The 23,279-nt window shown below is 40.5% G+C and overlaps 2 protein-coding genes across 4 annotated transcripts; both read right to left on the bottom strand.

The window, feature by feature from the left end:
- Positions 1 to 14: 14 nt before the first annotated feature.
- On the bottom strand, positions 15 to 3,673 carry dnajc18 (DnaJ (Hsp40) homolog, subfamily C, member 18). Of its 2 annotated transcripts, none has more exons than XM_049741860.2 (8): positions 3,189 to 3,673; positions 2,350 to 2,518; positions 2,126 to 2,271; positions 1,752 to 1,952; positions 1,564 to 1,676; positions 1,351 to 1,460; positions 1,102 to 1,274; positions 15 to 1,019 (listed from the first exon to the last, which is right to left on the bottom strand). In XM_049741860.2, the coding sequence occupies exons 1-8, from the start codon at positions 3,313 to 3,315 to the stop codon at positions 895 to 897; spliced, it is 1,164 nt and encodes a 387-aa protein (XP_049597817.1). In that variant the 5' UTR covers positions 3,316 to 3,673; the 3' UTR covers positions 15 to 894. The 2 variants fall into 2 exon arrangements, with proteins under 2 accessions (XP_049597817.1, XP_049597818.1); XM_049741861.1 differs by having other exon boundaries at positions 3,130 to 3,275.
- Positions 3,674 to 3,938: 265 nt separating this feature from the next.
- On the bottom strand, positions 3,939 to 21,939 carry LOC125981820 (protein phosphatase 3 catalytic subunit alpha). Of its 2 annotated transcripts, XM_049741845.2 has the most exons (14): positions 21,554 to 21,939; positions 16,308 to 16,508; positions 14,610 to 14,734; positions 14,403 to 14,514; positions 14,037 to 14,182; positions 13,825 to 13,964; positions 9,661 to 9,738; positions 9,468 to 9,562; positions 8,546 to 8,671; positions 8,346 to 8,423; positions 8,080 to 8,164; positions 7,653 to 7,750; positions 6,615 to 6,665; positions 3,939 to 6,416 (listed from the first exon to the last, which is right to left on the bottom strand). In XM_049741845.2, exons 1-14 carry the CDS (start codon positions 21,606 to 21,608, stop codon positions 6,238 to 6,240), a joined length of 1,569 nt encoding a protein of 522 aa, XP_049597802.1. In that variant the 5' UTR covers positions 21,609 to 21,939; the 3' UTR covers positions 3,939 to 6,237. The 2 variants fall into 2 exon arrangements, with proteins under 2 accessions (XP_049597802.1, XP_049597803.1); XM_049741846.2 differs by lacking the exon at positions 6,615 to 6,665.
- Between the last annotated feature and the right edge of the window lie 1,340 nt (positions 21,940 to 23,279).

Below are 23,279 nucleotides of genomic sequence, written 5' to 3'. Positions count from 1 at the left end.
AAACAAGACATGAGTCACAAAACAGTCCATTTTACTTAGAATTTTCTGGTATAGTTCTGTTTGAAAAAGCCAACAAGGGTATTTAAGTAAACGTGCCGTCAATGCCATTGAATCAATGGGGTGAGTCAATATTGATTGAAAATATGTTGCTAAAGGCAATACGTACTAAAACAATCTTTCACTAGGGTACATGCAACATAGAAGTATTAAATAATAAAAGTGCTTGAAATGAGCCTGAACATGTCACAAGAAACTAACGATGTATGGCACCGTAACGGCAATGTAAATTCTTATATGTAATGTCATGTCCATATTTTTCATTTCAAATGTCTGTTTTGGTTTTGAAAAGGACAATCTTGGGGAAAGCTCCATATTGACTGATAAAGCGCGGAGTAAAAAAAAAAAAAGGGCAATCACTTCGTTTGTCTGATTTGTTTTGATTTCAACTAAATAAATAAATAAATAATAAATAAAAATAAAGTCCATAACTTCACAGTATAACAGTGCGTTTTGTCCAACGGATTAATTTTTCAAGTCACTGTAGGGAATATGCTGATTAATTGATTATTTTGGCAAGGGCACTGAACAGTCAGCATATTATTCAAATCAAAGTGCACGGACATACATATATCTTAGCACAATGAACTCAGGCAGGGACCATATCTAAAATGAAAAAGTTCAAAAAGGGCGGAGCCTCAGTGCTGTGGCCACCAAAGCAGATGACACGCAAACTGACACGTATTTCCGACCATCTCGGAGGAGAGAAGGCACATTTCTTTCCCAACTCTGCTGCATGATTCTTGTCATCATGGCCCAAGTGGATAAATAAACTCAGTAATCGTACAAATAATAATAATGTACCAGAGTGGCGTTCCTCATTAAACAAACCGTCCTTCAATTGCCTCGCTGACGTCCGACCAATCTATGCAGCTTGTCACAGTTGTCCAGCCTCATGGATTCTGCCTTCTGCTTTAGACGCTCATCTCGATACAGCTGCCCGAGGTTCATCAAGTCCGACTCTGAGAGCGAAAGGGTTTCACGCGTCAAACAAATATTTCGGTGTAGAAACAGATCACCAGCAGTAAATGTCAGCAGTCTTACTCTGTTGTTTCTCCTTCCAACAGCTGCTTTGCAAGTGTTCGACATAGTCGCTCTCGATCGTCTTCTCTAGCTCGTCCAGGGTGCCGCCGTGGTATTCCTTCTCAAAACCTTTATCCACGTAGTACGGCACTCCCATGTGCTGCGTTTCCCGGGAAACCACCAGGCCCATGCTCCTAAAAGCGCACAGCCCGCGCGTGGTCAGCGACGGCCCACTGTCAAATGTGAGCAACGGCTCTTCGGCACACTCACGGTTTATAGAAGAGGCTGTAAGGTGGGTTGGTGGCCATCATCTGAGTGAACACCGAGATGAGGATCAACACCAGGACAGGGAGGAGCTGCAGCAGAGCTGTGAAGGTGTTCTGAGTGTACATCACAACACTGTGAGTAGGTGTGCTCGTGCTGCAGTATGCAGCGCAACGCTTTCTAAACATGTCTAATCCCTCCTGGCCCTGAGCGAGTCACCTGACTTGGGTTGCCCTCCGCCACATCCTCACGTCGCTCATAAGTTCGTCGGCGGCGAGGCTTGTAGAACTCAGAGTACGAGGCTCCCTGGTTGGTGTACACGTGAATATTGCCTGAGGGAGACAACGGCAGTCGTCTAAAACAACCACATGTGAATCTTAGCGAAAAAGACAGGACAGCCTGGCAACCTGTAGGGAAACGTCCTCCAAAGAAAATGTTGAAGAGCTCCTCGGGGGAAATGTCGGCCTCAAAGTCTCTGTGGAAGTTTCGGTGGTGGCGATGGTGGGTGGTGTGTTGGGGTGCGCTCTCCGCTGTCGATTGATCGCCGTACTGATCGTACTGTTGCCTCTTATCTGGATTGCTCAGTACGGCGTACGCGTTGCCTATTGCTAAGGGAAGGACACCAATGTTGAAGACACTTCAAAGGAAGCTTACTTGACTTAGAAAAATTGAAGAAAAACAAAAAAGATAACTGAATTGGAGACTACAAACAAGAGCACAAAGCTCCACCAAGGCTTAAACATTGATCAACAGTTCAGTTTGTAACGTCAAACTGCTCTACCTTTGAAAGCATCTGTGGCTCCGGGAGCAAAGTTCTTGTCAGGGTGGAACTTTAGGGCCAGCTTTCTGTACGCCTTTTTCAAATCGTCATCGCTGGAATCCTTGGGAACACCAAGAATCTCATAGAAGTCTCTGCAATTCTTAATCCTGCAGTGACATTGCGGATGTTCAGATACAAAATCCTATTGTGAGGACATTTCTTATGATGAGGTGATGGCTGTGTACCTGTGAACACCCTGGCGCTGCTCTTCTGTGTAGCTCTTCCTGTCATCGCTGTTCACCTGACTTCTTGCTGCACTTCCACAGTCCTCATCTCTCCAGCCTTTGGGCGGGGGCACGTAGTTCGCTCCCGGAGCAGCGTTGCTTCCATTTTTGATAAGGGCGTCAATCAGCACTACAGAGAGAAGTGTTCAGAGGAGAAAGAAAACATTAAGAGTGAAGTCTGTGTGGGTTCAACTTCTGTCATCCAAATCAAGGTAATCAAATTGAATCATGGCAACTTGATTCTTTTTGATTGACAAGATTAACAAAATGAACAAAAAATGAAAAACACAAATCAACATTTTGCACAGTCTTCTACTAGTTGAGTGTATGCCAGTGACTAAAATAAAAACACACCAACCACACTATAAGAACACCAGCATCATCTAATCCAGTGTTTGCCAAATGCGTTATTTGAAGTAGACAAATAATATTCAGTCCTTCCTCCTGGCCTCACATTTCACTTACAGCCTATGAAAAAGAATATAGTATATAGATGTTTAACTACGTCATATTGTGAAGTAACAGTACTTTAGCACAGTATTTGGCTACTCTGCCCACCTTTGGTTACCTTCATGTAGCTAGTATGAGAGAGGGAATATTTTAATATTTGTAATATCAACTCCAGAAGCGGGTGGTCCACACAGCACAAAAGTTCAACAGCTTAGTCATGTCTCCTACTAAATAAAGTAGCCAGAGATGCACGTCAGCCAAAAATAAAACATTGTAATGAGGTAACATTACATGAGTATAATGGTCCAGCATGAGTCTTGGCTTGTTCCATGCACGGCTGCTAATGTTACCTCTAGCCCGGGTGCTGGGGTAGATATTCTGGGCTTCATATAGCAGCTGCAGCGCTCGGTCCCTCCGTCCTGCCCGTAACAATAGCTTCGCGTTCTCTATCAACCGGTCCGCTTCGTCTTTGTCCATTAGTTGCAGTTTTTTTGCAGCTTCTAATGTCCGAAAAGCGTCACACGCCGTACAAGCCGGTGGCACTGCACCTTGCTAGCCACTTCGCTTCGCTAACTGACAGCTGCGTGACGTTAGCTTGAAGGGTAGTTAGCTAACTAGCAAGCTAACTAGTTAGCTTCAAGCTGGCACGGACTTGACGCTAACCGACCGACTGGCAACGGCGCTGGTTGACAGCCTGTAAAAACCTCAAGGACGCATGACATTTTTTAAAAAAAATTAAACAATAACACGCATAATCTGAAGAAGTTATTATTGTCAGTTTGCACCTGCTAAACTTGGAGTGATCGTTTGTGAGTGGCAAGGGATTTGTGACGTCACTTCCTGTGATAGATAGATAGATAGATAGATAGATAGATAGATAGATAGATAGATAGATAGATAGATAGATAGATAGATAGATAGATAGATAGATAGATAGATAGATAGATAGATGCGCTCATATCTTTTAATTATACATTACTCTGGATTGAATTTCAAATAAAGCACTTTATTAAAGATGTGTGAGGTAAATGTTGATTTTTGCCCCCAAACTAGAAGCAAAATGATAAACGGTTATGATTCAGTGAATGAAACGATGAAACTTGATTTTGTTCATGCATATTTTATTCAAGAGTAAAAAAAAAAGCGATTTGTCCCATAGGGCATGCTTACAATGTGTGTATCATTTAGGAAGTCAAATGCCAAAACATATCTCTCGAGATATTAAAAAAAAAATGTTGCAAGATAAAATCCATTATATTTCTCGAAATATGCATGTAGACCATACAAGAACCAGAACAAGAGGAAGGAAAAGAACCATAAGAATAAGTTGTAACAATAATGGTAATATCAGCAATAAATAGAACCAGTACAGTTTCTTGTTCAACGCAAGTGTGACACGTGATTTTTTTCTTTTTTTTAGGTGTCCAATTAATTTACATCTGAAAACCATGCTATCATGCTTTGGCAGCCTGAAAGTATCTTTTCACTGAGATTATATTCATTCACACGATTAAACATGTTCCGTATATCATTACAACAGAAATGTAAACAAGGCTTCACACCTGTGAAGGGCATCCCTGCATACAATGACTCAATATAAAATTAAAAGCAGTGGTAATAAATAACAAATAAAAAAAATGGTCAAAAACAATAAGGAAGCCTATTTATAAAATTTATAAAACAAGACAAATGAAACAACAAATTGAATTTAATCATAAAATAATTCAAGCTTACTATTTGAATCACGACTACAGTATCACAATTATAATCTCACATTACAATTAGGAACTTAACTGCATGCATTGATGCGTTCCGTACCATAGATGCTGTGTTGAAAATCACTGTTTTGTCCATCCTGGAGTCACAAACTGTACCTTTAATAATGGAGTAAAATATATTTTAAAATGCGTGAAAGGAAACATGTTACTTAAAGTCTGAGCTTCCTACTTTAGTGACTTTCCAAAATCTAAAGAAAACAAGCTGTAATTTCTTTTATAACTATTAAATTGAAAAACAAAATAACTTTTATTTTATCACAGTGTGGACACCTTAGTGAAGTTCCACTGTCAGATTTGCCATAAACAATAAATGAAGCCCACCTCTTATAATTTAAGATAATACTATACAAGTATGCATCTTTAAATTTGTAGTACTGATACTTTGTTTTGCTATTACACATTTCAAACTCAAATGCAGAGGGAAACAAAAACAATGGGGCGCTAATGCACACCTGAGTGACAGCACACATCTTGGGCAGCGCTGGACAAGCAGGATATATAATAAAATGCCCAAGTCTCTTTTCCTCTTCGCCTCTGTTATCCGGTCCTATAGCAACGCAGGCGTGATTGCTGAAGCTTCGGTGGAGGAGGATGCTCAAGTGATTTTTTTATTTTTTTATTTTTTTTTACAGAAAGTGAGGATGTGCGAGGTAATGCCATGCGTTGCCAACGTGAGCACAAACAAATGCAGAGAGGCAGAAATGTCTCTTTGATCAAAATAAAAATGCAACCCTTTTCACATTCTCTTAATAGATACTGTAGATATACCGAGGAGATTAAGTCTCCCATCCCCCCCTTTTCTGCCCTCAACTCCTCCGAGTTGCTAGGAGATGACTGGCGGCGAGTCATGTGGAGGTTTAATCTCACACTGCAGTGACTTTTTAATCCTCATCTTTCAAGAAAATATCAATACAAGATAAATAAATAAAATAATATACCATTACACCTTGACAGATTCACTTACTTGGGAATTTGATACATTTGTAACTTTTTCAAAAAGTTCATGATTAGACTCCATTGTTGTGGCAATATTGTTCATTATAATGATCTGTGTTTCCTTAACATTATTTTTTATTTGCAGATTAGGAATATTTACAGCCTCATAGTGAGGCCTTGGTTGTATAATGAAGTAGCCGAATATGGTTCCTTGTGAAACAGAATTGGACCTTCCAAATCTTTTTTCCAGGTGTAATGATGTCATACTCTCAAAACAAGATCGATATCCTCAAGCTGTGAATTTGCGAGTGTCTTGATATAAAGAAAAATAAAGAATAAAATCATTTGCATGGCATGGATATTGAAATTATGCCTTTTGTCGGTCGCGTGTCACCAACACAATGTCCGACTGAGTTCAGTCTGTAATTGAGCAGAGGGAGGGAACAACAGGGAGATAGGTTTTTACCACACTGCGGCCCCCAGCCCCCCCTCAACCTTCACATTCTGTCACCAAATAAATGACCTTTTTGCTCATCTGTCTGCTGTGGGCCCATTTGTGTATGTTCTGAGGCCTGAATTTCGATTTGGCAATGTCTCACTGCACGGGGAAATATCTGCAAAGTCGCAGCCCCCCACGCCCCCCCATGCTATCTCCACCGCAACCACCACCATCACCGACCGAGGCTCACTGGATGTTGCTGTTGTCATCCGTGCCGTTCGCCTCGGACATATTCATCTTTCCCATGGAGTGCCCCACGTGGTTGACGCCATCCCTGCGAGGGGGCATGCGCTCGTTGATGCGGTCCAGGCCCTTGGCTTCCTCGAAACTGGTGATCTTGTGCTGGGGGGAAAAGCCACGGATGGCTGACGAGGAGAGGAACATGTCACACAAACGGAAGGGATCAGACTCACATTTGTGTATGCAATGTCTTAATTAATAATGTGTGTGAAATGCAGCTCATGTCAGTGAGAGGTGGACCAGGAAGATGGAAGGGGGAAACCCAATATGCTGGGAGGATTTGGGGAGGAGGAAGGCAAGGGGAGGGGCTCACGCATGTTTACCTTCTCCGTCCTCATCAGTCGTCTCGATGGCTTCAATGGCTTCAATGGTGGCTGGGGGAGGAGGGGAGCAGGTTACTCCGGATAAAGCCATGCAAATGTCAAAAAGGCAGCCCCGCTTGAAAAGGCGGCTCAATGTTAGGTTGGATGCAAGTCACATGTTCGGTAGCAATGGAGCCAAACTTGGTGGGACGCCATGCATTGTTGTGGATTGGAGAGAATCAGTGTCAACTTCAAGTCAAACCATCAAAACGTGGAGAGTAGCAAACAAAAAGAGAGAGCATGGCAGGAACACACCAATATGGAACATCATGGGCTAAATACTTGCAACTAGTTTCCAAACCAATCCTAGCTTCAGTCCATTCTAGACTATCACAGAATTTAGGGTGAGGTATTTTATTGAGCAGAAAACATGGGTGCAATGATGCTTTCAACATTTGTCTACAACGCTCAACCGTGAGGAGCTTCACCCCGACAAGACACTGGCTAGCATCCATTTGGCACAGAACGCATCCCAGAGGAGATTCAAAGAGGGATGAGAGCCAGCATTAAATTAAAGTAAGATAGTAAAGTGAGTGAGAGGACTAAATAGGACAGGAGAATTGAACCTTCTTTTCTCTTTGTGTGTCAATGATATTTACTGCTAGAAAACTGTAGTTGTTTGTTTACATTCAATTTCCTATCATAGCAGATGTGAGTGACATCATGCTCTATGCATTATTTTGATTATTGCTCAAGAAATAAAGATGAGTGTTTGAGTGTACCATTTGATCTAAATAAAAACAGATTTTCATCACAATTGCATAGACATAATGGAATTATCATGTATCGGTACTCGGTATCGGGGTACACACGTAAGCACGAGGAGAACATGGAAACTCCTTCCTAGCTTTGTAAAAAATACAAGTTAAGCAAAATATCTTGGGGACGGATGTCTTTGAAGAGATTTTAAACCCCTTCAAAGGGTAAAGCGTTGAAAAAATCACCAAACGCTTTACAAAAATGTACGTAAAGGAATCTTATCTCCGGCCTTGTACTTACCACTCTGCAGCGTCTGTTTGCCCCCAGAGAGAACCCCGCTCGGCAGCATGCCGGTGGGCGTCAGGCCCTTGAGCGTCAACACATTTTCACTCTCCTCTCTGCAGGTATCACAGATCAGACAGATCAGATAATCTCAACTACATTGACAGAGGTGAAAATATTGCCCTTCCTGCGACTGTTAACACATATGCCGCCTCTTTATTATGTACACTTGCACAATGGAATGAGAAGCATGGCGAACAAGTGTATGAAAAAAATGTCTTCAATTAACCTACCATGCATGTGCTTAACACAATAATAAACATATTTATTGAATGATAACCTCTCTGACAATGTGAATCAAAACTGAGCATTATTATGGTTATAAACACAGTATTTGATACAGCTCTTGTTTTTTCACAAATGATGGATGAACGATATGCTATACCTGAGGACTGAGAACATTTTGGCCATTTTCCCAATAGCACGGATCTTGTTTCGGATCACCTCCTTGCGTGCTGCGGCTGCATTGGCTGTAAAGAAAGATATGTGAGCTAGCTTGCGGATGCTTTGAGTGCCTTATTGTCTGCTGTGAGTGTGACGGCAAGAGAGGCAAAAAAAAAAAAGTATCTCTCTAAAATTCACGTACAATGTCAGACCTAAATGTACTTTTCAGCATTTTATATTTCCAACAATGTGAAATTTGATAGTTACCATCAAATATTTCATCTTCATCATTCATTAGCTCATCGTCAGAGCATATACTCAACACATTCACCAGCATCTCTGTGACTAGAGGAGGAAGCAGAGCGTAGGTAAGAGCGTTGGTAACCGAGCAATGATCCATGGAGGTAGCAGAATATTACATAAGCACAAGTAAAAGCAGCAAAGCAGAAAGTGGGCACACTCCATACCTTTCTCTCCAACGAATGGCAGCGACCAAGTGAAGACGTCCATGAAGTTGGGCAGCCAGTAGGGATGAGGCGAGCAGTTGAACTGCCGGATGTTCATGACGTTGTTTTCGTATTTGAGCACAGCAGCTGGAAGAAATGGAGCCGCATGTTAGTCATAAGGAGATAATAAAGAGAGTTCACTGCTCTACCAAACGATGCTCATAATACACCTTTTAGGCTCATAGGGCAAAGAAATAACCTTCACCAATTTCATTGAACAAGGCTATTATTTTTTTGCATGAATTGCACGAGGTGGCTACACAGGTTATTTCTATCATAAAGGATTTAATTGTTCTATCCATCACCGTACCCCGCTAGGAAAAATATCAACAAAGATACATTGTTTGTAATTAATAAATAATAATACTCTGACCCATTAAGTGACATTTGATAACTCACAGTGGTCAGGTAATGTGATGACTTGACTTTGAATTTAATGGTTGTAAATAGCACACTCAGGAGACATATGACCGCAATTTCGAAACTATTCTGTCGATGATGGTCAAGCAAAACTCTCCTGTAGTCATGAGAGCAGGAAACGAGTCAGCCAGTAGATGGCATAACTGAGGCCAGGCACTGCTGACACTGATACTTTAAGAGGCACAAAGCCACATGGAGATACAGCCTGCCTACAGTCCCTCCCACGCTCCCCATATCCCACAGCCAATGGCAAGCAAGACACAAGATCTGAGAGCACCAACACACGGGGGGCTTCCTGATGTATTCCTATGTCTTGTTCACAAACTGTAAGCCATTATATAGCTGCATATGCTCAAAGCACACAACATTAGGTACATCGTCACAATCTAATAAGATCTTATCCAAGAGCTGCATCTGTCACATCAAAACTTAAAAGGTGAAAACAAAGACCACGTTTCCTCACCTTTGTTGTTGTAAACATCCAAGTAATTTGGAGCAGAGAAGATGGTGATGAGGGATGGGAATCCCGTGGTCTGACTTTTACGATACATCCGGTAACTGGTAGTGAAACACAATAACAACAACAAACAGATTATCGTTTTAAATGCACATTTTATTCTTTTATTTTGTATCCATATGTCATTGTCAGAACTTACCCTGCATCTTGTGCCTCGTGCGCTCGGATTATTGATAATAGGTTATTGCTCTGTAGGAATTCACAAACAGCTGGATAACTGAAAAGAAAGACATCAGAAATGTCAATTTATGTACAGCTGAAAATGTATTGGTCCCAACATTGACCCCTGGGGGACACCGCACGTTATATCCAAACTCAACCAGCCAATTCAGCTCTGTTCTCCAAATCCTATGTTGTTCCATAGTACGTAAATAAATCAGTCAGGCACGCAACTCTCGGATGACATGAAAATGATTTGTTTTCTTCCATCACACGACATAATGTCAAGTTAGTGATTATACATCAACTCAGAAGTGGATGAAAGAAAATGTATCACTCATGAATATATTAATGAAAGACCTGCCGAGGATGATGCAAGCATGTTGGGAAAAAAATCCAACAGCTACTCAAACAATACTAAATAGCTCAGCAAGCAGCAGTCACGGCTACCTGCACTCCAGCTCTAACCTGTGAGAAAATGAGGCGCTCCAATCACACACATCACACTCCAAATAGTTTTCAGCAGTAAATATATATTCATCCCAGTTCAGATTGATAGTGAGGTATTAGATGAAAACGTTTGTTTCTTTTTTCAAATATGGTATTATCATGTGCAAATCTCATGTAGGAATTTAGGATTTACAGAGTGGGGTTCAGATTCCTACAAGACAAAAGGAAGGTCTGATAATTGAGACGCTTCCATGCTGCATTATGAATATGATGCACCATGTAGAAGCTCTCAACACAGCTGTTATGCAACACCGTGAAAGATGTTATGTCATTTAGAAACATCTTCAAGCCCTTGGCTTTGAAAGAAATATTATATATTGATGAATAATGGCTTTTGTTTCTGTATTGTTGTCCTTTTAATTGTACTGTATGACTCAATTTAAAGAAATAAACGTGATCTGTTGGATGAATATCATCCTAATGAGAAATGATTGTAGCTGGTCTTGTATAATATCTTCCAGTATCAGATAGGATGGATCAGCAAACCCAACTAACATTTAATAACCACGTTCCGGATGAAGCCATCAGCCAAAAGAGTGGTGGTGGCAACATGACACGTCTGTGACTCCACAGAGCTTTTGTTGCTTGGCACACTAATATAGTCAATTTGTGATTCCTATACACTTCATTAAAAGCAGCCATGTGTTCTCACGGCATACATAATGAATGGAAATATTGTTTGTATATCTATGCAGATTATCAATTAGTGGAACCTCAAACGTGTATAATCTGTATAGTAATTCATTTCACAAAGGTGTTTTGCTGTTTTTCTTTTTTTATTATTATTTTTAGGAAACAATTTGGCTGCTTAGTACAATATGAGCAATCCACAATTAAATACACAAATTATTTTAACCAAACAGATGGAACTATAAATACCAATTTGCTATTTACAACCAATAATGTTGAGTATCAATTTCAGGGCATACTGAAGTAAGCATAAAGCACAAACTGGGTACTTTTGTTGCCTGCCAACAGATAATCAACAAGGTTTCATGAACTAAAAACACAGTCTGTTTTCCACTCTGTTAAGTTTCTGTCTTCTGTCTGGCGAGTAGTTTTTACTTTATTTTAGTTTTATCAAGTTGTATTCGTTAGTGGTTAACACATTTTATAAACTTGCGTAACTAGAGCTAATCAATGTTTTGACAGTGAGAGTTTTGGACAAAATATTTGTATTCACTAAATATGTGGTAAGTGAATATTCATTGGAAATTAGAACAATTTGGAAGTGTTAAGCAATACAGTAATCCCTCGTTTATCGCGGATAATTGGTTCCAAAAACCACCCGTGATAAGTGAAATCCGCGAAGTACGGTCACCAACAAGAAGTACTGGGCAGGCTAACGAGTTAGCGGAAAGATGCTAATTCGCGATCGTGCTAACACGTGAAAACGGACTTCTAAAGGAATGTAAACGAACATTTGGAGCAAAACTACATTGTCCTAAAGGTTAGACACATGTTTCGTCAATTTAGAAGTTTTATTTTGACTTTTAAATGTTTTTTTAAATCTGGGAAAAAAAACGCAATGTAGTGAAGCCACGATAAACGAAACGTGAAGTAGCAAGGGATCACTGTATAACCAGTCTTGTCTGTTTTGAAATGGAATTGGATGAATGTTTCCTTCTAAATGACTCAAGTGACTAATTGACTTTACACTGATCATCATCAATTGTTAAAGTCCAGTCTAATCTCGCACAGCATTCCTTGCTGCCTACCCATCAAACTTTCACAAGTGTTTGAAATATTTAAACGTTCCAAGGTTTGCTCTGGAAGGGAAACAAGGAGGCCGCTGTGCCCAGAGCACCTGGCGAAACTGTGCCATCCCTCTTTTATCTAGGTCACATGGAGAACATTCCCAAGGTGGCCCATATATAAATGACAGAAATAGCTGCGCTCACATGGCTACGCACAGTGAGCACTGATGAGACACTCCGAAATTCTGGACTCAACAAGTGTTCAAAAAAGGGCAAGTTAGAAACAAGGCCATTGCATTTATCAGAGACCATGTTTGTCTCAGCCTTTTGGTCTTCATTAAAACAGGAAATAAGCATCCAAAAGTACAACATGTCCTCGACTATTTTCTGTTCACTCCAACAGTTTCTATTGATTAGTCAGAGAAAACACACACACATTGCCTGCCTGCGGCTCACATTTCTTCCCTCCTTTGTGAAATTATGTGTCGGTTAGCTTGCGAGTGAGAGAGAGAGAGAGAGAGAGCGCGCAAGTGAGAAATCTGACAAGTGAGAATGAGCGAGAGAGACAGAGATGGAAGTTCTGTCCCGCAAACACCCTCATAAAATTGATCGCATAGGCCGCCGGTCATTGCCTTCGTTTGTCTCGATATACAACTTGCAACGACCTAGCCTGAACTCCTCATCGTGGTAAAAATGTAACATTGTCATGTAAATGTCAATGTAGTATTTTCGTCTCACTTTTCAAAAATCCGCGATATATAACAGCAGTTATTTTCTTTAGTTATACATAGACTGTATTTAATTACTAGATCCACTGCAAAAAATAGACAGAGAAAAAGCTAATTTTTATTTGCAATAGAAAGTACACAGTCAAAGCGCAAGCTAACTCAGACATGTGACATTTAAAAACGTAGCGTGGTTATATGGTTCGGCGATTTCAAATCGATATTATGTGTATTGATTTTTGCAAGTCGTCTAATATTGCAAACAGCGCTGGTTGGAGTGTCACGGTCATGTGCGCTCACGATGTGAACTAAAGTGAGATCAATATTGTATCATTTTAGAATATGTATTATTGATCGACTTTTCACATAATTCTCCCACCACTCATTAAGGGCTTCTTGTATTTAAGAAAGCGATTATGTTGCCATCGAGCTCAGGAGACGATGCTTTTCCATTCCTAATGGTGGCGAGATAGTAAAAGTAGTAAAAGGTCACAAAGGGATAAATGACAATTACATTGAAGCATCCTCTGCAGCATACATAATAATCTTCACAAAGGTCCTCTCACCGAGACAATGTCCAAATAAAAGTTTGTATGTAATATGCAGAGTGTACTGTAGGTCATGTTAAAAAAATAGTTCAGTGTTAATGGATAAAAATGGGTTGATTTTATACTAAATTCTCGGGGCAGGTTGACGTCAAATAAAACCATAAGCTCTCCATGGCACAAAGTGAAATCGGCACTTAAGCCTTCTGTTCCACTATTTCTGCAGATGACTCATATTCTTACAGACGCATAGAAGATATGAATATATGAATTTGAAATCATTCAGTACATCCGGACCCTTGTGTGATAGGAGCAAAAGTGCTATGAAGCTCCCTTTCACCCCCACTGCCACCAAATCTCATCACCACCCACTTCCAAGGCTCTCTTACATCTCACAACAATAGAGGATCAACTCTCACTTTCTTTTGAACAATGCTCTGCTTAATAGCAAGCAGCATAATCAACTCATTTCCTGATTTCTTTTTTTTAATCATTCAATCGCTGGATTCCCATGATCATTTTAGTTCATCGGGAAAAAAATAAATTGAGTAGCTCCTGAGTATAAGATGGAAATGGTCAATAGAAATTTAATGATGAGCCTTAATGTGGATTGAACAGAAATGACGTCTGATTGAATCCTCATTGGTGATTATACGGCTGAGCTCACCTGTAAAAGTAGGAGCAACCTCGCACTGTGTTGTGGCTGAAATATTCCTGGGTTTTCTCATTGCCAAAGTCCTCCAGAGGATCCGACCACAGCAGGTCACACATGGGCCCAAAAGCCGGCGGCTCCTTGAACCGATCCAACTTAACACCACGGAGCAGAGCAGACTCAATTCATAAGACAAAATCCAGCCAGCGCTCAGATTGTGGTTTTACCTTTTTAATATCATCTAAGGTGTGTATTTCAGGTGAGAGTCCGCCATGGACACACAGAAACTGTTGGTTCATCAGCGCAGCCAGAGGAAGGCAGTCAAATGCATCCATGCATGAGTCGTACACTTGCTCCGAATATTTGATTTTACCTGCCAAACAAAAGGAAAATTATCCCTATATGTGATGTCGTCTGTGATACACTAAAAGAAAAATGGCAGACTGCATGTAATGTCGATTTTAGTCCATGTTGGAAATGGTTGGATGAATTGGAATCTTGCATTGTGTTGTCAAGGTAGAACTATTTTACGCAACATCCCCAGATAACAGTCTGAAAAAAAAACCTGCATGATGAAGTGGCGGGATACTCACATTCTTGTTTGAAGGTGAAATATTCTGTCAAATGTCTACATTCATGATTTCCTCTTAGTAAAAATAGTGTCTTTGGATAGAGGATTTTCAGTGACCAAAGGTATAAAACACACTGTCGAGACAAAAAAAAAATGCAAACAAATTGTTGAGTAAGTTACCAGCTTGTAAAGAATTTATCATTTCCCAAATTGGTAATGTTTGTTTCACCTCAATACTGAAGTAGCCACGGTCGACATAGTCCCCCAGGAACAGGTAGCGCGTCGTGGCTGGCGATCCGCCCACTTCAAAAAGCTTCATCAGGTCAAAGAACTGCCCATGGATGTCTCCACAAACTGGAAAACAAAGAAGATTAAAACAAATGACTCTTCCCATCAGCATTTAAATCGGTAAAGATAGTTTTGAAATAAATCACAACAAATCGTGTTTGACATCCAATGTTCCAATATAACATTTCATACCGTATTTCAAGGACGCAAAAAAACTACTAATGACAGCGATTTTGTTAGAAAATCTCCATCTTGTTTAAAAAAAAAAAAGGCTGACTAGAATAATGAATAGCTGAGCTGAATGCTATTTTATACCGAATGTTAGTTATACTAGAAGCTGCTTAGTCACCATTCGCTGCTGCACATTTCTTTCCAGACTCCAGCTTGCTTTCTCATCCCTTTCATAAATTATATTACTGTACTGTTATGCGGAATGTGATCATTTTGAGAAATGATCCGAGCGGTTGACATTTTCCCTTTGATAGGTTAAACACAATTACGTTTCAGCATGGAAAACAAACAAGAGCATCTCTTAAACAGGCAAAAGAAAGTTATATGAATTTGTTTTCTCTTCAGGGTCACAAAAAAAAGAGATGTTTATGGTTTTGGTACACTAAAGAGCGAGACACTTTTCGTGAGGGAGATGCATGCTTTTTTTTTTTTTAAACACTGAACAATTCTACATTGCAAAGGAACATCTCATTTCCTTGTGGCCTTCAATTTTTCATTATCATCTCCGTCCTCCTCTCTCCTGCTCACTCCCATCTTTTTTTCCTGTCTCCCCTATCAGCTCCACAGTGGCCTTCGCCCACTCAAAGCTCGGAGCGATGTGCGTGGGAGACTGCTTGTGTGACTAAAGCAATCAAATGCACACAAACACACACACGCACATACGACCACGTATGCACATGCATGTACACAACCATCAGCGTGGCAAGTTGAGATTTTTGTGAGCGCGCAAACATCTCGTCAAAATTAAATTTAATTGGTGAGTCAACTTAAAAAGTGAGGTTGCAGGGTTTTTTTTCCAGTTGTCTTAATTATAAAAAAACTCAGCATGATTTGACACTACTGCATGAGTAAAATCTGCCAAAAAAAATCTGTGTTTAGCTAACAAGTCTTCATACATTTGTGATGCAAGTGGATGAGAATAAAAGTTAGCATTGCTAGCATCAACGATTTTGGTTGCTACGACTCTAAAAAGTTCATACCATGTTAATAAAATTTTGTCTTCTGGAATAAAAATCTCAGTTTTACTTGCAATCCCAAAGCACTGACAGCTGATACAATCTATCCTTTGTGAAATTCAATTTTGTTTTAATCAACACCGTGACTGGTTAAATATATTGGTCAGACTTTGAAGCTGCAAAACTTCTCAGCTTGAGAAAATATATCCCTTGATGACTGTATGCCCAGAATAAAAATGTCTTTTTGGCATGTTCCGCTTGGAATAAAACTAGGCCACAACTTAAGTTGATCAGAGGGAGACAGTGGCAGGTTTCGACGCTGCCAACATTTGGATATGTCGCAATTTTAGCGAAGGCATTTTAACGTGATGACGCTGGGAAGTTGCAACAGACACCTTCTGGATGTTTTGTGTCCAACTCAATATTGTGCTGTTTCTTTATATCAAACCAACCTGTGACTGGTGCCTCAATGTCCAGAATAGTTTTCTCCTGGCGCAGGATCGCCGCTCCTTCGTTGACGATTCGCAATGCCACGGCTTCCTCCACGCGGCCCTCCTTGGTAAGGTGGGCCTTGAGGAGATCCACTCGAGGTTTCCCTTCACAGTCAAAGACTTCTTTCATGGTAAGGCGGTGGCTTAGGGGGAAGGGGACAGCTGAGGACAAACAGACACAAAGAATATTAAATGAGTATGGACACTCTTTGAATGTGAGAAAAGTCAGACTCGGAGTGTAAAACTCCAGTCTAGAGAGAGCGAGACGGATAACCATGAGAAAATCTCACGGATGTTTAGCCAAAGGCAAAACACAGCCGCTACATACATTTGTTACACACAGTATGTGCAATCGATTCTAAAAATATGGCTTATTTAAAATGCACAAGGACAATAAATCCATTTACAGACTCAAACAGTAAATTATTCAAAACTATGGCTGACTCAATAATTCTTCTAGAATATGTAGTAAGTCAAGATTTGTTTTTCAAATGGTGACAGACATGGAAATAGACTGCTAGATATATTTTCTTAGCTACACATGCAAGATAAACAATGACGCTTCAGCAATGTCGTTTGTTTGCTGTGGTGTGAAAATATTGGATGGTTTAGTTTGTGGTATATATAACCGGCTGGTCCATCTAAATTGTGGACCAGTTTCACGAAGTAAAGAGCACCGCATGATGCCATGCCAGCCCACCGGGCATCTGCCCTGTATGCCATATGGCCAATCCAGCTAGTCCTGCCATCATTATGGGCAATCAACAATGATCGTTAAGAGTACCATAATGCTGAATTTCTATGAAATAAAAAACACAATATCATAATATAAACTTAAACTTGTGCCTTTAAGGAATTTGGGGAGCTCAGGAAAAATCTCAGCTAACATGTCTTCAATTTATCCAATACGCTTTTTGGAATGCAGAAGCCTGTGGTTATTAAAATGTACCAATCACCTAGCCAACAAACTGGCTTCCAAAGTGTGAAAAAAAGAGATTATTATTTTGTGTTTGGAAAGGTTATTTATTAGATGTGGGGTTGATCCCAGAGTTCTGTGATGACAAGCTTTCAGGTTGCGTGTGTTGACGTTAATCTATAGATCATCAGGCTTAACGGAGAGACTTTTTCTACACGAGGGCGCTGTAAATAATTCAGATTAACGGGGAAAAATAAGACAGATGATCGTGAAGTTGCAAATACATTCACTGATAATGCTTCACGCGCCGGTGCGCATTTACCAAGTCAGCAGTAGTTTGGCTGCCAGATTTGAGCCTCGCATAGGCGAGCATGGGCCCTCGGCAGTGCCAAGTGAAGGCAAGAAAAAGGAACGTGTCTCAAAGCTTAAAGTGAACATGATCAACATGCTGTTAAATAATGAATGCTTGGCTAGAGAACTCTCAAAGTCGCTGCTCCCGGGATAATGAGGCAAGCGGCAGCAAGTGTTTTTAATTGGAGGAGGAAGGAGGGGGGGGGGGGTATTTTCACAGTGTGCAGTGTGTATCTGTGATGGCGACGTGCGCGTTGACACATTAGCGGCACACATTCTGCACTGTCAACACACACAAGAGTGTTGGATGTTGAGTTGATGTCATCATTGAATTGAGAGTTTTTGGATAACGGCTTGCGTGACCTGCAGTGTATCATGTGACTGAATAGGTCAAACTCAATAGCAGCACCGCTATAGGCATTTTGCAAGCTACATGCTAAATGCAGAAACTCATATATTCAAGAAGCTTCTTATGGAAAAATAACCCAGATGCATCCAGCGTATGATGCTTAATGCATACAAACATCCATGTACAGTGAGTGAGATGAAAGAAGCTGACTCCAGCTCGGCGCCCAAGCGGCAGAGTCAAACTATGAAATACTGTATGTTGCCGGGCAACAGCAGCAGCAGCGGCTGCAGCAACAGCAAGCAAGCAGCAGCTGACTGTTGGAGTCGAGCCAGTGCCGACGCAGAAAACTACATTTGGCATTCGCATAAACGTTGCTGGAAAAAGCACATCGGCGACTGAATCCAAGGCCATTGCAAGGAGTTTCAACCAACGCCGCTCTCAAGTGACATATTTTCAAAATGCGTATGTTAAAGACGCCATAAGCCAGTCGTGCGTTACTAATGAGCAACCTTGAGTTCAGTCAGGAAAAAGCTGAATGGCTTCTTGGCTATACGTTTAACGAGCCAGTATGCATTTTCGAGAGACGCAATTAACGAAGGCCGACGTGAACGTCTTGACAGGTGATGTGTTGGACCAACAAAACATGTATTGCGAAATCTGAGCATTGTGTTGGACCAACAAAACATGTATTGAGAAATCTGAGCATTACTGAATTTCTGTAAATGCTGAGTTGCTCTCTTTAGAGATGATGCCATTTCAAAACTCAAATATACTTAAAAAAAAAAAAAACTTGAGCGCGGGGGGGGGGGGGGGGGGGGGGGGGGTTGGGGTCATGCACGGGGAGTTAATCAAGATAGCGCCGCCACTGGATGGCCCCAGAACTATAAATGGAAAGACACTTTCTACATTGACTTAAATGAGACACATTTTCCTTAATACTTTCACATTGCTTGATTATAGACTAGTTTAGATTAAAATGTCTCCCGGAGCAACTGCCTCAAATACGACTCTCCATTCGCCAGAACACAAGTAGCGATTGTCCCCTTCCAAAACAAAATGCACAAAGCAGCAGATAATGCATTCACATTCGGTTTCTTCTGTCACATTAGGATGTGGACGAGAAATATGAGATGCTATGAACTTGTAGTAGTCTCACTTGCAGGGATAAAAATAACTCACTTGTCCTCAGTAGTTAGGTACACGGGCCACAAACAACAACTGTCTCGACTCATCAAAATCATCTGCTTTTATCACCCAAGTGACACAATGGTGCTTTTTGTAGCTTCCTTTAGTTTTTTTAGAACGAACTAGATGAGAGACAACTTTTTGAAATGAAAATGGAAGGACGGACTGAAAATGTAAAAAGACGTTATAGTCTAATACACTTCTATTTTGTTTGGATCGGTGAGAGGAAAATGATCAAATCAGACAGGATATTATTTTAAAAGCATAAACGTCTATATTATTTTTCACATACATTACCAACTTGGTCAAATTAGTGCATGCTAGGAAATTGACCAAATTCAAACGTCACCATGCAACGAGGCTATTAACTTCATTAGGTACCCCAAAATCTAAATCTAATATAATACTGTATCAAAAAATGCACTTACTAAAATAATGACATGGCAGAGAGAGTTATTTACATGGCAACTGGAAAGGCGGAAAATATGAATAAACTGTAAATAGCTCCCTTTATGTGGTCTGGCAGTTTACGACAATGCAATAAACATTGCGAAATAAATACCTCTCTGATAGTGTCAATCAAAACTGAACATCATTCATGCGAAGGCGCAATTTTTGACAGAGCTTGTCGATCGGAACGCCTTTACGGACTCAACAGATTGCACGTTTGATGCAACAGAAGATGTAATGAGACATGCTTCTGCAAAACGTCAAATTGAAGGGATTTTACACAGATGAATCATGCGCCTGGAGTACAAATATACCGATGTGTCAGCAATTGTGTGATGAAGTGTACAAGTTAAAATGCAGGGTAGGCCATTTGATGGTATAGTATAAACAATGGTAGTCATTCATCCAAATAATCATGGGCAATTTGATTTTTCTTTTTTTTTAGGCGGAGGCATTGCAAATTTGTCTGTTTCCAATGAGCAGTGATTGTTCCCCTTACAAGAATAATAATAAATGAGAAAAGTGGTGGTACTTTTTCGTCATTTAGGAACACAATACCATTTCTGAAATGCAAAGAGTCATCCTCAAAATCCAAAGAAGGGATGACAAATAAAATAATTTAATTTAAGTTATTTTAAAACATTATTTAAATAATCATGTTATGAATGGGAATATATATTATGGAGCTTATATCAATGCATACAGGTTTTTTAAATTTTATTTTTTACGCAGAGTTCATATTTTTAATTTTTAAATACACAACTTTAAAAAAAATTGAGTTCAGTTGTATTTAACTATAAAATACATTTAAGTAAAATTGTTATTATTATGTGCAATAAATTTTAATTGAACTAGTATTTAGGTCCAGTTTTTGTACATTGTCAGGCAAAATAGTTGCCTCTCCAAATCTATCACTTTTCGCTTAAAATACTCTTGTAAGGATTGGCCAATAGTATTGATCCGTGGGGCAAAATATTAAATTGATTAAATTTAGACAAAGGATATCTCCTCTTTTCAATGACGACATATTAAATACTTTTTTATGAATAAAACCTCTACCTCGTTTTGATGAACAGTTAGGCCTACTACATTACTGTACTTGCATTGTTAGGTCACTTGGAGAGCCAAGTATTTTGCAGGCAGTACATGCAAAAAGATGGAGAACCACCGAGGTTATTAAAACATCCACAGTGCTGCCATCCAAATTTCATATCAGTCTCTGTACCAGACTCGTTGTCGCCTCAAGTGCAAAAGTTGCTGATGCTGACTGAGCTGCACAGCCATCGCACTAATAATGCTGGTGAATACATCGGTGTACACTGAGCTGGTTCATGGACAAAATGAGCCTGGGCTAAATGAGTTATGGCACAACTGTGAGCGCTTCATCATCCTCCGCTGATCATACTTTGCATCCACGGTGATGCCCTGAGCCATCACCCGCTTGTGGATCTTTTAGCAGTCTTTGTATTAGCATACGAGATATGAGATATTTAATGTTAATTTATAACTGCATGCCAAGCTTCTTGTGGTTCCTCATGTCAAAATCCTGCTGCATCACTGCCCCATCTTCGAGCAGGAGCTCAGCATTCAGCTGCCCCCCCTCCACCCCCCTCAGCCACAGAGCTAAGACACATTCAAATGATGACAGCTGAGAACAAACATAAAAAATACATGATGACGTTTTTAAAATTTATACCACCATCTCTCCCTATGCAGTCGTGCTCGTTGGAGTTCGTGTGGGCTGCCTAGAAAATAGCATTGTTTGTCAACATTAAAAAAAAAAAAAAAAAACAGGCAACTTGACGGCCGCGAATGCACCACCGATGCACGACTACGTGCATAGGGAGAGAAAAAAAATAAAGGCCACGTTCACGCCATGGCACAAGAAGCGAAAAGCCAAGATGTTATGTAATACTTGGAGGCAAAATGAAGGCTGTTTTTTGAGGTCCTACTCACATTTCACCACCCGATCGGCGGCGTTTAGGACGATGTCAGCGTTGGACATCTTCATGGGCAGTTTGCGGCTGTCTTCGAGTCTGGAAACGCTTCCTCTCTCTCAAACCCGCTAAAATACAAGATCAACTCTCAGCGCTGCTGCTCCAAATGCAGTTGGTGCTGTGGCATCACTCGGATGCTGAGGATGCGTCCCCCCTCCTCTCCCTTTCTTTTCTTCTCTTCTCTTCTCTTCCTCCTCCGTAGGTCGGAGCGTCTGCGCCCGGGTAGGACTTGATGCTGCTTCCTTCCCAGGCTCGGGTGGATGCTGGATGCCGGAGAAAGCTGGATGCGGGGCTAAGCTGCTGCTGCTGTTGCTGTGGGGGAGGATGCACGGGAAAGGGAGGGAGGGAGGGAGAGAGAGAAAGCGAGTGATGAAGAGGGAGGGGGCTTTGAAGGGAACTCCCACGCAAATATTTCACTAGACCGCCTGCCTGGTGCTGCCTTCTGAAGGGGCTGCCCCCACGCTCGAGCACACACGACACACCGCGCAGTCCGCTAATATTTTGCATATAGCTCCACGGTGCGCATGGAAATACCAACACGCACATACTGTTCAAACATTAAAGTGGCAACAAGTGCTAAATAGACATTTTGTAAACATTCAAAGTGTTCAAAACAGCACGATGCTCTTGGTATACGATTGAGCGTCACGTGACTTTGTTTATAAAAGCGCAGTGAGTTAATAATTATCATGTGAACTGCAAGGTAAGCGAGTCTTGACAGCCATTTTCCCCGCATTCTAATGGTCCAAAATTAACGATGGCTTTAAAATGTGTCGACAGTGCATGAGCCTAGATCTTTAAACGCAATTTCCTGCACCCCTGTTGCAATTCCGACATGTCACCACTCGGGGCTCCCATATACGTGTGTGTACTAACTGCAGTTCTCGACATTGCTTGGTAAGTGCAAAATAAAATAAATCGTGAAAAATCTATAAGCGTACAATTACCATGTTATTTTATGTTACCCCTTATTTTATGTTAGTTTGTGTTGTCATTGTTTTAAAAGTAGAAAAATATTGTAGTCAATGAAAAGGGCACTATATATATTAAACTCATGAACTTTTGAGTGTGCTTTTACCCAAAGCTCTCAATGATAACAGTATTTTTTTAAACAAAAAATAAAACAACATTTTTTTACGTTACCCAAACTATTGTTATTACTTCTGTCATTATTTCAAAAGCAGTCAAGAATGGTGATATCGTTTACTTAAAAACACAAGACCCGTTTTGTGGCAATTGATTCCTTCAATTAAAGAGTTTCACAAATGCAAATGACACTCAACCTTTAGAGTGTAATTAGAGTTTTTTTTTTTAAAACAAACCTCACAATGACGTTAGGGTTAAAAACATAAAATACACAGCACTAAATTATTTCCCAAAAACAAAACAAGAAGCGCCGCTCCAGGAAACTGAAGTGAGACGCTCAGCAGATCTATTTTAAACTCTGGCTGTCTCTGTGGAAGTGTCAGAGACACAAAAGAGAAAAAAATGCCTGTCTTTAAAACAGAAGTGAGAAGATTATGAAATAATTCTTCATTCTTTTGCAGTCTGGAAATTTAGGGTCAAGTCAGCCCAAATTGTAAATGACTGTTACCACTAGATGGCGGCCTCGCTCTTTTTCTCTCATTTTGAGCACATTAGCGCCTCAACTGCTGCCTTGCCATGACAGCCAGAGTTTGCTCCTT

The sequence above is a fragment of the Syngnathus scovelli genome, chromosome 15 (genome assembly GCF_024217435.2).
Source record: "Syngnathus scovelli strain Florida chromosome 15, RoL_Ssco_1.2, whole genome shotgun sequence".
NCBI lineage: Eukaryota > Metazoa > Chordata > Actinopteri > Syngnathiformes > Syngnathidae > Syngnathus > Syngnathus scovelli.
The sequence above is the reverse complement of the archived record's forward strand: the minus strand, read 5'-3'. Positions and strand labels throughout refer to the sequence as shown.